Source organism: Rhinolophus ferrumequinum (assembly GCF_004115265.2).
Source record: "Rhinolophus ferrumequinum isolate MPI-CBG mRhiFer1 chromosome 15 unlocalized genomic scaffold, mRhiFer1_v1.p scaffold_54_arrow_ctg1_1, whole genome shotgun sequence".
NCBI lineage: Eukaryota > Metazoa > Chordata > Mammalia > Chiroptera > Rhinolophidae > Rhinolophus > Rhinolophus ferrumequinum.
Window position 1 is genome coordinate 13658216 of NW_022680357.1, and position 14779 is coordinate 13672994.

A 14779-nucleotide genomic window follows, 5' to 3' on the forward strand; every position below is an offset into this window, starting at 1 on the left:
TAAAAGGAAAATAAGGGGAGGAAAAGTAAATGACGATAGAGGTGTCTGAAGCCTTAGAATCGCACAGAGACCTGCATATAATGCTTGCTTTGTCTAAGCACTCCCCTCCCCCGATGTCGTGATACCCCACTTCCTGTTCCGTAGCCTGCTTTTTCACTCTTGATTGCTCCTGGGCTGGAGGGAGGGAAGGAAGGAGGGAGGATGAGAAAGAGAAAGAGAGCGAGAGAGAATATGCAGGGAGATGAGCTAGGAGGCAGCCCTGAAATCCAGGGGGTGGGGGGGCTCCCGCTTTGACCTAGAGGAAGGGCCCTGGGGGTGATGAGGGCCAACCCACCCTAATGGAGGAAATGACTCCTGCTGCATGAGGGCTCTACTTGTTGCCATTGACCTTGGCTTCTATGTGGCCCTCCCAGCCGGAGCTGCTCTGGAAACTCCCAGGACGACAGGGTGAGGGAGGCCCTGGAGCACTGAGTAACGCCAGGGGTTTCCCCACCTCTGCGACATGGGCATCCGAGTGGCACAACCTCCTGTCTTTCAAGGTGGAGCCCTCTGGAGGTTTCCCTCTGCTTTCTGGGTCTGAGGCCGCCTCCAGACCTAATGGTTGGGATTTTTCTTTAGAAAGCGAGACCAGTGCAACTACATAATGCCTTGAGGAAATGTCTAGCATCTGGGGTTGAACTACTTGATTAGGAAAGAAAAAGTAAGAGCCTCTTGCTCACGCTCAGTCCCTTGACTTCATCTGCGCCTGATGTGTTGTATCTGGTGCTTTCCAGGTGGGGGCATGAACAGCATCACCGTGAAGAATGCCACCTTCACATGGGCCAGGAACGACCCTCCCACACTGAATGGGTAAGCCAGGCCTTGGAGAGAGCCATGGGGCTCTGGTCAAACGTGGGTTCGAATTCTAGCCACGCTCCAGCTATGGGGCCTGGAATAGGTCACGTTGCCTTTCTGAGCCTCAGTGTATCCATCTGGGTAATGGGTCCAGTCATACCTGCTTGGGCTGTAGTGAGGGGCAGATGAGAGTGTGCCTGGCACAGAGGGTTCCCTTGGATTGTAAGTGATGGGAACTTTGCACAGATAGGCTTAGGCAACAAAAGGACATTTTTGGCTGAGAAGGGCCACTTTCAGTTACAGTGCGTGTGATCTAGGGACCCGGTGCCATTCAGATTCTCTCCATCTTGTCTTTGTTCCACGCCTCCCTCAGTGCTGCTTCCTTCTCAAGCAGCCTTTCCCCTCACAATGGCAAATGGTCCCCCTGAACTCCAAGTGTACCTCCTACCTCAGCAGATCTGCCTGCCTCTGATTGGCCCAGATCGGATCATGTGCCTCCTTCCCCAATCACTGTGCCAGGAGGGACCAAGCACACTGATTGGCCAGGCTGGGGCCCAGGCTATGACGCTGCCAATGGCAGCGGGCAGGCTTGCGTCTGCTGAAAGGAATTGTCTGCTGGGTTTGCACCCAGGATGGAATTGTTCTCTGTCCTCCCCAGGGTCCCCTGGCGGCCTGGCTCACCCTTTCCCACCACGTCCCCATCTGGTATTCTTCCCACAGAGCACTGGTGTCCAGGGAGGGAATTGACCTGGTTCCGCCAGCAACTTGTCAAGTGCCTCTTACTTCTTTCTGACTGGAGGCTTTGCTTGGTGGCTTTTAGGTCTCCTTAAGGAGTCCCCAAAACACAGGGCCAGAAGGGGCCTTTTTAGGGGCCAATTTATCCCCCATGCCCCTGAACAAATAGCCCCTCCCTGGGGTATTACGGCTGTATTCTGTCTGCTGGGAAGGTGCAGAGGTCAGACCCCCCAGAGATAAGGATCTGTGTAACACCTCCCTGGAAACTCACGGTGGGATTGCATGTTTAGGAAGTCCCTCCTTGGGTCAGTGGTTTAGTGTTAGCTTTTCTGTCTCATTCTGCTCCATAACTAAATATCTCTGTGCCCCAAGCCTTTCCCCCGACCTTCCACAATCAAAGGCTTTCCTGTTCCAGTCACGGCCCCCCTCCCCTTGACTCTCAAAATCTTTGTTCCTCCAAACCTTGTCTCTCCTCAGCCTCTAAAACTATTCCAGTCTCGCCTGGATGATCACAGGTGCTGCCTCACTGGGCCCCTAATCCATTCCCCTGACAGCACAGGAACAAATGAGTCATCGCTGTAACCATGCAGCAGGTTTCCCAAGAATCAAACAGTCAGTGACAGCAAAATCGAACAGCATTTGCACCACTATGTTGAAAATCGTAATACCGTGTTTCCCTGAAAATAAGACCTCGCCCGACAGTCAGCTCTAATGCATCTTTTGGAGCAGAAATTAATGTAAGACCCAGTATAATGTTATGTTATATTGTGTTGTATTATGTTATATATTATTGCATTATATTACTATATTATATAATATTATGTTATGTTATATTATTTTATATAAGACCCGGTATTACATTATAAAATAAGACAGGATCTTATATTAATTTTTGCTTCAAAAGATGCATTAGAGCTGATTGTCCAGCTAGGTCTTATTTTTGGGGAAACACGGGAGCAGCCACTGTGAGTTAACACGGTGAGGCCCTGGACGTGCCCACCCTTCCCTGGGTGGCTTGAACCACAGCCCTGACCCTGCTGTTGGCAGGAGAGCAGCGAACCATTGTCCCCTGTCATGTGATAGCCACTCTTGCTGGCAGAACGTTGAGCTTATTTTAGTGTATGTTGCTTACTGATATTTGTCAAAGAGTGATTTCAGTAGAGACGTGTTTCTGAAACTCAGATTCATCCCTGTCAGGCCTCCCTTCAAACCCTTCATGGCTCCTGGCTGTGAAGCCTGGGCGTGGTAGCACAGCGTCCTTTCAGCTTCGCCCAGGCCCAGCCGCCACCCACCCACCCACCCACCTCTTCAGGGCTGGCTTCCCCTCCTTGCTTCATCTTGTGTCGACAACATGTGGATTCCTGATCACACCTGTCACTTCACGGCCTTGGGTCTTTTCTTAAGCTGTTCCGGTTTCTGTGTCTGGCCCAGGCTTACTCTTCCCCCAGAATTCATTTGGAGGGGTCCTCTGCCCCCCTGCACCTTAATACCCCCACATTCAGCTGGTCGCTCAGGTCTCCCACTGCCTCCGCTTTCTAAGATGCACTGGCACCCCAGCACGTGTCCCATGCCTGACACAGGAGGCTGTCTGAGACTTTTCACCGAACCGCACTCAGCAGTAGAAATGGCGGGAGGGATCCCAGACCTTAAAGGTTCACAGCAGCCCTGCCTTCCGCCTGTCTGTCCACTCAGGGTCAGTCCACCTCCAGGGGAATGGGGCACCAGCCCAGCGGACTTCGTTCAGGCAAGAGTGTGGGCTGAGGCAGGGTGTGTTGTGTCGTTTCAGCATCACCTTCTCCATTCCGGAAGGTTCCTTGGTGGCCGTGGTGGGACAGGTGGGATGTGGAAAGTCATCTCTGCTCTCAGCGCTCTTGGCCGAGATGGACAAAGTAGAGGGGCACGTGTCTCTCAAGGTAGGAAAGGACTGGGGGACTTGGGGGTCCTGGGGGAGCTGATGGCCTGAGAGGAAGGTCAAGTGTGACGTGGGGTGGTTTTTTCTTTTTTCTTCTTTTTTTTATGACGCTCCCTGTGCATGAAGCGAGAGCAGCGAGGTCGCTTTCTCCTTCTCTGTCATTCTCTTTCATTCTCTCATTCTTTCTCTGTGCCATCCTAGAGGCAAGATTTTGGTGTCATTTATTTTCTGCTGTGTCCCAGCCCCTACAATAGTGCCCGGCATGTAGTAGACACTCAATGAATATGTAGTAAACACACAGATGGTCCCTGGTCTGCTTGCTGTCTCTCTCTCTGTGTGCATCTCATAGTCTCTTTATCCATGAGCCCTTCTAGCTTGTTCTTTCTCTCCATGCATTAGTATGAACTCATAGAAAGTATACATTACAGTAGCTGGGTGCAAACTAATGACATCTAGCTTTTGTTTTAAGAAATGTTCTGTCATTACTTTCAAGTACTTGTTACAAAAGTAAGACTAATGGGCAACGTGAGCTAGGTAACTGGAAAAGAATTATACATCCCAGTAGGATTCGTGTTAACCCTGATTTCCACAGTTGACATTTGGGGCCAGGTCATTCTGTGTGGGGGCTGCCCTGTGCAATGTAAGATGTTGAGCAACATGCTGGCCTCTACCCACTAGATGCCAGTGGTAGCCTCTAGTTTTGACAATCTAAAGTGTCTCTAGACAGTGTCAGATGTCCCCTGGAGGGCAGAATTGCCCCCAGTTGAGAACCGCTCTTTTAAAGGAAAAAGCCTTTCAATAGAAAAATAGAAAAGTGATGAATCTGGAAGTTCAGGGTGCCCTGAATCTAGACACACAGATTGATTTGTGACCAGTTATTTCACCCTGGTGAGGGAGTGCCTAGCCCTCTTCCTAGGCTCTTCTTGACTCCTAACATTATGCGGAAATAAAGAGACAACAGCTTTTGAAATGGATGATTTTGATACAGAAGTCCTTGCTTAAATTTCGTCCAGGAAATTTCCTTAAGAAATCATTACATGATGTCCCTAACTAGGTCTTTCTTTTTAAAGGACTGTTCAAAGGTCTCATGTATTTTTCTCTCTCAGCATTTACCGTAACGGTAATCAAATGTGTGTGTGTGTGTGTGAGAGAGAGAGAGAGTGTATGTGTGTGTGTGCGTGTGTGTGTGTGTGTGTATGTGTATATACGTATATATATATATATATATATATATATATATATATATATATTTTTTTTTTTTTTTAACATGTCAAGAACTTCCTGTTTTCAGGAGGCAGGAGTTCACTGCTGGAGGCGTTCGGTGAATATTTACTAAATACATAACTATAATCTCACCAATAAGGATTTCAGCTCTTGAACTCCCGGTGTTGGTCAGTGATGGACCTAGTGTGGGTTCTGATCTCACCTCTTGCCTCCGTTGCCCTTTGTGACTCAGTTTCCCTCTTGTTGAAACAGTAGGCATGGTGAACGTCCTGTGAAGTAGGGTTTTTCTGGCATGTGGGTGAGCTGCCTGCTGTCTTGTTAGCCAACTTTGTCTCTGTCTTGCTTTCTTCTCCATTTGCCATCCAGGGCTCAGTGGCCTACGTCCCCCAGCAGGCCTGGATTCAGAATGACTCTTTGCGAGAAAACATCCTTTTCGGACGCCAGCTACAGGAACAATATTATGAGTCTGTGATAGAAGGCTGCGCCCTCGTCCCAGATCTGGAAATCCTGCCCAGTGGGGACCGGACTGAGATTGGTGAGAAGGTCAGTGTGGCATCAGCATGGCCCCTGTATTGGTTAGCTGTTGCTATGTAACTACCAACCACAAAAGTCTCAATGGTTTATGATGCTAAACAATCATGCCTCTATTTGGGGGTGTATAGTCAGCTGCGATTGCCTGACCCTGACTGGGCTCAGCTGGGTGGCTCTGCGCCCAGTTGTGGGCCAGCTCAGCTCGGCTCTAAGATGTGGCTTTGGCCCAGGTCTGCCCCACCTCTTGTTGGGGCCTAGGCTATGGGATCAGCAGCTCCCCAGGGGAGAGCTCTTCTCATGGTGATAGCAGAAGCCCAAGAGAACAAAAAATAACATGATGTCTCTTAAAGTGCACTGTCTTTTCCACCAACAAAGCAGATCACTTGGCTGAGCCCAAAGAGACAAGAATTGCACTCTACCTTTGTAGCCATGTGACTGCAACGTCTCATGACAAAGGCCACTATACAGGGCAGAGGGATGTCAGTGATTCAAATGTTCAATCTCTTTAAAATCAGTGATAATAAAAATAATACAGTAGCTGACACTTTGAGCATTTGCTATCCACCAGGCACTGTGCTACACATTTTACACATACTACATCCTCACAGCAAGCCTGTGAGACAGGATTTACTGTTATCTCATTTAATGGTTAAAGAAAAGAGGCACAGAGAGGCTAAGTGACTTGCTTGAGCCCCCTTCCCACCCCTGGGCCTTTGCACGAGTTTTCCCCTCTGCCTGGCCTGCTTGTTCTGGCGCCCCCTGGTGGCCATCTGGTGCGCACTCAGGAAGTGCAAATGTTGCGCTGCCGCAGGGAAAAGCTTTCCTGTTTTTATTCACAAGCCAGTGGCTCCACCACCTTCCTTAGTTGCTGAACGATTTCTTTTATTTGGGGGAAATCTGCCGTTCCTCGGAAAGAAAAAGCAAATTATGAACAGGGTTTACAAGTAGCAAAGAAGCCTGAGCTGATACAAGGAGAAAAGGAGAACTGAGTTTATGGACATAAATGCATCATGGGAAACTCAAGGGGTGGAATATGGTGGAGGCTCACGGAGGGGCTGGGACAGGCAGCCTGGTTCCTCCTGTCTTTTGTCTCTGCTTTTCTGCACATCAGCTTTGTTGTTTGTTTTGGGGTTTTGGGGTTTTTTGCCACCCCCCTTTTTTTTAAGTGTTTCTGCCCCTCAGTGACTCCTCAGTCTCCCTGTGTGGGTCCCAGCACAGAAATCTGGAGGGAGAGAATATGATTGGCCTAACGGGTCTGGTGTCTGCCCCTGGACCAAAGAACTGGCCAGAGGGACCATCCAAAAGAACCTGGCTGCCAGGACCCCACCTTGGTGCGTGGGGAGGCTGGGCAGTTAACCTAGCAGGGTCCACTTTGATTCCCCAGCCAGAGAGGGAAATGACAGTGGATTAGTGAGGAATGGCCAGGGCTGCCGCTGTGTGGCCCACAAAGTGCCCTGGAGCAAATTAGAAAACGGGGCCCTTCCTGCTAGGGACGGGGGCTGCGTTCTAGGGCCTCCGGGGTACAGCCTGCCCGGACTGTGTGCGGCTGCTGCAGCGAGGACGCTCTCAGAGTTCACAGTGACAGCAGTAATAATATCAGGACCACCTCCTCGGGTGCCTTCCCTCAGACTCAGATCAGGGGCCTTTCCTGGAGCCAGTGTCCTTCCGCGCCACCAGCCACGCTTTGCTGAAGACCCATCTGTCCTGGGCTTAGCTGCTCAGCCGCTCGCAGGAGGCTCAGGTTTTCTCTTCCACCCGTTTTACAGTTGAGGCTAAAGCCCATGTGGGGACTTGACCCCGCGTTCATGCAGGTGCCATATGATGCCGCCGCACAAACAGCGGCACATGCAGCCTGGGTCTGCGGCGTCCCCAGCCGGCCCCCCCCCGCCTGTCTCAAGGCTTCCCAGGAATCCCACCCTCTGCTGTGTGTCTCCGCAGGGCGTGAACCTGTCTGGGGGCCAGAAGCAGCGCGTGAGCCTGGCCCGGGCCGTGTACTGCAACTCTGACATCTACCTGTTCGACGACCCCCTCTCGGCTGTGGACGCCCACGTGGGAAAACACATATTTGAAAATGTGATTGGTCCCAAGGGGCTGCTGAAGGACAAGGTACCTGCAGGAGGGGCAGGGCTTTCCTCTCGCACTTCGGTTAAGTCGCAGTGTGTCCTCTTTGGGGATCCTTCACTTCCTAGGTCTTTTTTTTTTTTTTTTTTTTTTTAATTTGTACTTCACACATTTCTAACGCTTCCCTTGGAAGCCTTGCCGGGGCAGCCTTCTTGCTCCTGTCATTGTGGCGGGGGAAGGTCCTCGGCACTGACTGGGTCATTGCCTCCACTTAGCCAAAAAAGGCCCATCTTCCTGCTTTAATAACGAGTGGGGCGGAGGGGAGTTTGCAGCGGAAAAATCCTACCCAACGTGGCCTGTGGGCAGCTCTGCCTTCCCTGCTGAGGTCGCCGTGGGCCGAGGGACAGAGGTTTGGAGCAGGAAAACTGCCACGACACCTTGACCCGACAGGGAAAAAAAAAAATGGTCCTGTCCTCTTTGATTATTTTTTAGGGAAATTATGGGGTGGTAGTGGGGAGTACTAGTGCTTCCTTTGTTTTTTTTCCTCCCCGGATTGCAAAAGTAACACATGCTCATGGGAAAAATATTGGAGATTCAGAAAAACATGAAAAAGAAAAACAAAAGCTATTATGCATCCTCCCACTGCTTAGAGGTTTTTGTGATTTCTTTCAAGTCTTTTAGGTGTATATCAACTTTTTTAGTAGGGTTGTCATGTCGTGCATATACATAGTAAGCTTCATGCCACTTAATCTATTATAAACATTCCCTTACACGCCACAGAAATTCTAAGTAGACCTAATTTTTAAATATTAAAAATGAAATTTGTTATGGAAGTAACGCATGCCCACGGTAACAAAATCAGAGAGTCTTAAGAGTGTATGTAAATTAAAACACTTGGTCCTCCCTCATCCTGTACCTCTAGGTCCCCTCTGTCGAGCAGAGGCCAACAATTTGCCCTGCTCCCTGTTTTAGTATGGCCCTCGAGCTAAGAAAGAAAGGTCTTTACGTTTTTAAGTGGTTGGAAAAAATCTGAAGCAAAATAACTTTGTAAGGTAAGAAAATTGAAATATCAGTGTCCCTAACTAAAGCTCTATGGGAACTCAGCCAGCCCATCTGTTTATGCCCTGTGCACGGCTGCCATCCTACAACCACAGAGCTGGTAGTTGCTGGGGCCCCGGAGGGTCCGTAAAGCTGACAATACTGACCACCTGGCCCTTTAAGAAAATGTTTGTCAACTCATGTAAATAATCTGATGAGTGTTTTCCCAAGCTTTCAGATCGTTACATAAGATGTATACACAAATACAAAATGTATAGTTTTTTGGGGGTCCTGGGGGTTTACTTAAAAACCTCAGCCATTTTGTACAAATTATTTTGCATCAGTGTTATTCTTTTATTCCTCGACACGTTCCTCGTTCCTTCCCTCCCTCTCCTCCTTCAGATTGTTGTTCACAAATAGCCCTTCCCATCGCTCTGGTGGCAATGTTCGCATTGCAGTGTTGTTCTCATGTCGTTCATTTCTCCCCCGGCCCTTTGGATCCTTCCCTGCCCCCACCCCAGCTCCTGGCACATGGGTGTTGTGTGAAAGCACCCACAGATTGGGGCATTTTCTGCGTGCCTTCCCCAGGCATGCATCTGCCTTCAGACAGGAGCTCCTCCGTCTGGGCGGACACGTGCGCTGACTCGCTGCCTCTCCACTCTGCCCCCAGACACGGCTCCTGGTCACGCACGGGATCAGCTTCCTGCCTCAAACAGACATCATCATCGTCATGAGTGGCGGCAAGATCTCGGAGATGGGTTCCTACCAAGAGCTGCTGGCCCGGGATGGGGCGTTCGCCGAGTTCCTGCGCACCTACGCCAGCACCGAGCAGGAGCAGGAGGAGCAGGACGATGGTAGGCGGGGGTCTCGCAGGGCCCCCCTTGTCCCCTGGAGGCTCCCATCCCCTGTGCGCAGTTGTCAGGGCGGGGGCTGGGCCAGGCTCCCTCAGGAACCATCTGGAAGGACCGTCTTTACCCTTTTAGGGCTGAGCTGAGAGTGAGGGGTGGGCAGTCCCAGGGCTGTATGGCCTGGTCAGCCAGCCCCGGGCTCGTGTCCCAGTACTGTCCTGTGATGTGGCTTTGGGCTTCCTGTGCTTCAGTGCCCTCTTGACAAAAATAGGGACAATGATAATTCTAGTCCTCTTGGCTTCCAAGAGGCCGTGGAGGCTGGTGACATGGGACGTCTTCCAGCTGTGAGGGTCGTGAGGCGCGCTGGTTGAGTGTGCCGGCTCAGCGTTGGCAGGACCTGGGTTTAAATCCCGGCCGCTGCTCTTACCAGCTGTGACCTCAAACCCCTTCTGAGCCTCAGTTTCCTCACTGAGAAAGCAGAATAACAGCTGAACCAACCTTCTTACATTCGATGTCAATTTAATGTGCTCTATGACTGGACGCCTCTGGCCTGGTGCCACTGCAGAGTGTTGAGTAAATGACAGCTGCTGTCTCTACTCCCCTGGGAAAAGTTGCCTCTCTCTCACCCCCACGCCCTTGGCACCTGGTAGACCTGCCCACTTCCCAGCCGCCGAGCCCCGTCTCTCCTCCCAGGCTAGGGCTCACGCAGTGACAGTCTTGGAGGTGCCCTTTGAATTCCGGGCCAGGACCTCACCCTGCTTTATTTGAAGCAGACAGGGGAGACTTCTAAAATTCCTGTTCTCTCTTTATCAGGTGTTTTAAAAGTCAGGGGATTGGTTTGCAGCCTTTCCAGGTTGCCCAGTGTTTCATCTGTCAGACTGGCAGCTCAGACGAGCCTCTGCTCACCGCCCTTCTCCGAGCTTTGACCTGTGTTAACACGGAGAGGTCATCTGATGCCTCTTTGGCTTTGGTTTCAGCTGTTGCTAAAAAGGGTGAACTACACAGAGGTCACCTATCTTACCCTGAGCTCCCTCTTCCAGAAGCTAATTACAGACTTCTTGAGCCTCTGCGGTGCGTGTGCTCCACACTTGGTCCCCACACAGGTGTCAGGTAGCTGTGATCGAGGGTGGGGCCGCAGGGCTGCCCGGATGCACCACTCCCCGGGCACAGTTGTCACTGGGGTCTGTGACGGGAAGGCACACAGCCACGCCACAGCACATGGTTACTGTGTGCTCACTGGATGGAGCTTCTATTCTCCACAGGAATCATCTCGCGGAATCCCACTCACGGCTCATGAGGGAGGTAGAATTTTGACTCCCAGTTCACTGGTGAGGAAACTGAGGCTTAAAGAAACTTGTCCCTTCTATGCCAGGGGCAGGCGGGTCCTTCCCTGTGAAAGGGGCTGATCAATAAGAAAGCTACATGCTAGTCATTGATTTAGTCATTCAACAGGTATTGATTGAGCACCTACTATGTGTTAAATACTTGTATTAGGTTCCTAGGGCTGCTGTAACCAGTCCCACAGACTGAGTGGTTTAAACCACAGAGATGTTTTGTCTCAGTTCTGGGGGCGGATGTCTGAGCTCAAGGTGTCGGCAGGGCTGGTTCCTTCCTTGGGCTGTGAGGGAATGTTCCAGGCCTCTCTCCCAGCTTCTGGTGGTTTGCAGAAGCATCACCCCGATACCTGCCTTTATCTTCACAGGGTGTTTGTCTCGTGTGTGTCCATCTCTAAACGTCCTCCTTTTTAAAAGGACTCCGGTTATATAGGATTGGGGCCACCTTAATGACCCCGTCTTAACTCGTTCTGTCTGCAGAGACCCTGTCTCCAAATACAGTCATATTACAGTAGTGGGGGTTAGGACGTCAACATATGGGTTGGGGTGGGGATACAATTCAGCGCATAACATTACTATTCTGGGTTTTGGAGAGACAGAAGTGAGCAACGTATGGACAAATACCCACCCTCATGGAGCTTAGAATCTAGTGGGAGAGAAAGTCAGTAAACAAATGAATAAACATTGATGGTTTCACATCACGTTAAGTGCTGTGAATAACACAGAATGCAACAGAATGAGCTTGGGAGTGACAGGGGTGGCAACTCAGGCAGGGTGGTCAGAGAAGCGCTCGGCGGAGGTGACATTGGCATGGAAAGGGGTCAGCAGGATGTCACAACAGTGTTGTGACACAGGGAACAGCAAGTGTAAAGGCCTCAGGCGTGCACTCAGATTGTTTGAAGAACAAAAAGGAGGCTCCTGTGGCCAGACCGTGGTGGGCAAGTGGTGAGGGTGGGGGTGGGGGATGAAGCCGGCGAGGGGGTCACCCTCCAGAGCCTTCAGAGCGAGGAGCTTGGGCTTTGGTCTAAATGCAGTGGAAAGCCACTGAATGCCAGAGAGGGGAAGCAACTTGTTCAAGGACACACAGCAGCTGCTGGTGGGTCCCGTAAGTCTCCATCCTCTGCTCCTTCCTGGTCTCCAGGTCTGCCAGGGGTGGGGGCTTGTTCATTCCTCTGACAGTTTGCTGCAGGGGTGCTAATGGTTTTTAATAAGTGCTTTATAGAGATTTAGTTCACATGCCATACAATTCACCCAGTGAAAGTGGACAGTCCAGTGATTTTAGTATATTCAGGGTCACCCACCGTCAGTCTAAGAATGTTTTCATCACCCTGCAAGAGAACCTCGTGTCTATCAGCAGTCACTCCCCGTTTTCCCCCAGCTCCCCAAGTCCTCGGCAGCCACTAGTCTATAGATTGTCTTTCCTGGACATTTGCTATAAGTGGGATTCTACAACACATGGTATTTTGTGACTGCCTTCTTTCACTTAGCGTGCCATTTTCAAAGTCCGTCTGTGTGGTAGCACGGATCTGCGCTTCATTTCTTTCCATTGTTGAAGAATACCCCATTGTGTGGACATGCCACATTTTATTTATTTATCAGTGGATGAGCATTTTGGAATTGCTTTCACTTTTTGGCTATTATGAATAGTGCCGCTGTGAACTTGAGCGGTTTTAAAAGAAAAGTCGTTCCTTTGGCCAGTGCGAGATAGCCGAGCCTCCCTGCAGCTTTTAAGCTCTCCGGTTGGAATGAGTTTCTACACGTTCACATTCTTGTGGTTGGAAAGTTCTGCCTTAAGTCTAGCCTATTGTCTTCTTGCTGCAGTCTCCTTCCTCTGATTGTCTCTTAGCCTGAGTCAATCCAAGGTCACCTGATGGGTGGGGTGACTTCACCATTACTGTTTTCACTGACCTGTGCTTGGTGGGCTCCACTTAAGCAAAAATGACCCTTTGTGCTTTCCAAATTGACATGAGGATTGCAGTCTTTTTCCTGGAATGCGATCTCTCTCTCCCTTTTCTGTCTAGGTGAGCAGGGAATGTCACTCTTAACTCTGTTGTTGGTTGCAGAAGGCTTTTTTCCCTTTCCTCCCTCTCAGCCCCAGGCGTGTGCAAAACACTTTATGTGGAACCTGGCATGCTGCCAATCTTTTTCTTTTCTTTTCTTTTTTTTTTTTGGTGCACATTGGCACTTGATTTGGTGATGAAAATACTGCCCACCACCCCAGCACCACTGTGGGGTTATTTCCCCAGTTCGGCCTCCTACCGGGTGGGACGCAGCCATCCTCAGCCTGTGGGTCTGAAATGAAACTGGGCTGTCCAGCCCCTTCTCTTTCTACCTCCCTGGAGGCCCCGGGAGATAAGGCTCAGCGTCAGGCTCTCGTTTTGCTCAGCCAGCTCCAAATGCCACTGACCTTGGAATAGTTTGAACCACATTCTTGGCTTCTCCTATAGGGAACCGGGGTTTTTTTTTCTTGTTGCCTCCATCAGGTCATTTTTAGAACACCCAGGCTGAAGGGGGAGTATTTGGTTTTGGGGGATTCTTTGTCATCAGGGTGGGGAGACGTCTCTTCCCAGGGACATGCATTTTACAGATTTTTAGGAATTTTTTATTTTTTGGTGGCAAAGAGATTTATACATTGGCTCGTCACCTTCGTACCTGGAAGGTGAAGAGCATTTTTATTTACTCTGGTTTCTTTATTAGGAACCTAAAACCCAGGGCGGTGATTTTTACTATGGAATATTTGTGTCTCCTGGGTGCACTTGGCAATGTCTGCAGGCACCGATTGGTTGTCACGACTGAGGTGGGAGGGGTTACTACTGGCATCTTGTGGGCAGAGACCAGAGAGGCTGCTGAACACCCTGCTCCCCCGGCCAAAGACAGGATGTCATGCAGCCCGTCCTGTCAGGTGGGGGAGAAACCCTCTCTGCTCCGAGGTCAGGCTGTCCAGGTCCTTCCCTTGTCATCATGGGGGAAACACCTTGATGCCAACAATGTGTCTACTTCTCAGAACTTTGTTTGAGCCATCTCTCAACCCCGCAACTCATTTTTCCCTTTTTTAGAGGTTTTTTTTTTTTTTTTTACTGATTATAAAATCAATCTGTGCTCACTGTAGACCACTGCAAACGGCAGAAAACGCAAAGAACAAGGAAAAAACATCCTTTCACTCTCCTACCACCCGGAGGGGCACTGCCTTGGCCTTGACCTCTGGCCTCTGGCCGCTTTCCCACTTGTCTCTCTCTTCTAGGCCTTTTTCTCTGATGAAATTAGGATCCTATGAGCACTTTTGTCATGGGTTCTCCTGCTCTTCCGTTCTTTTTTCTTTTCTTCACATCGGGTCATAAGTGCTTCCCTAACATGACCACACTCTGTGGTAAACGGTGAGCAGCTGCAGGAGAGCCCGTCTACAGTCAGCACATTCCTTTCGGCTGTCCGCAACGGCCCCTGTTTCTTCCTCTTTTGAGTATGAAGAACCCCCAGGGCCCAGGCGGGAGGGTAGGGTCAGCTGGTGCAGCTGGTCACTTCCGTTTTTGGTCAAAAACGAGGCGTTGACTGTAAAACAGTGACTTGGATCCTTCCCTCGAGGGAGCCTTGCCCGCTGGCCCTTGCCCAAGTGGAGTTCCAGAACCTTCTTGAGTAAAGGCAGGGTGGCTGGAATAAACAGTGAGCCTCAGAGGTGCCCGCGTGGAGGGCCAGCAGCTGGCTGTGTACACTGCCCAGGCAGCGCTTACGTGGCTCAAGGTCAAGGACGATGCCTGGCTTATCAGCATCTCAGCCCCGTACCTGGTGCTTAGAAGCACTCAAGGGACATTCATTGAATTACAAGTTTCATGTCTTTGCTTTAACAATAAAAAAGAATTATTATTTTACAGCACTGCCCTACCCCGCATTGTTGGTTTTCCCCTCATCCTGCTTTATTTTTCTTTATAGCACTTACCGCTACCTGACGGTGAGTTCTGGATCTACTGGTTTGTTTATTGTATCTCTCTCCCCCTTGACACTTAAGCTTCATGAGGGCTTTTTGGTCACCTCTGTGTCCCCAGTTCTGAGAGCAGTGTTTGTCACATAAATGTGTTAAGTGAATGAATTAATTCCTCCTTGCTTGTTTAAGTCATGTCCTGCGTAAACAGTTTATAGGCTTTTGGACTTTAGACATTAATTAATCCAGCTCCATAAATATCCCAGATCAGAAGAAAACAGGAGCTGATTTTACTCATTTCTCTCAGGGCTGGTTTAGAAACCAGCTTTGTGGGTCCGGGCTATGAGAT

The 14779-nt window shown here is 50.1% G+C and overlaps 1 protein-coding gene across 2 annotated transcripts in view; it reads left to right on the plus strand.

Annotated features, from left to right (window-relative positions):
• The window catches only part of ABCC1 (ATP binding cassette subfamily C member 1), a 116163-nt gene that overhangs the window by 78786 nt on the left and 22598 nt on the right, over nt 1-14779 (plus strand). For both annotated transcript variants that reach the window (XM_033101156.1, XM_033101157.1), the window contains exons 15-19: nt 774-849; nt 3356-3482; nt 5072-5248; nt 7175-7342; nt 9006-9189. In XM_033101156.1, coding sequence (XP_032957047.1) covers nt 774-849; nt 3356-3482; nt 5072-5248; nt 7175-7342; nt 9006-9189 — 732 coding nt within the window. The remainder of the gene's footprint in view (nt 1-773; nt 850-3355; nt 3483-5071; nt 5249-7174; nt 7343-9005; nt 9190-14779) is intronic.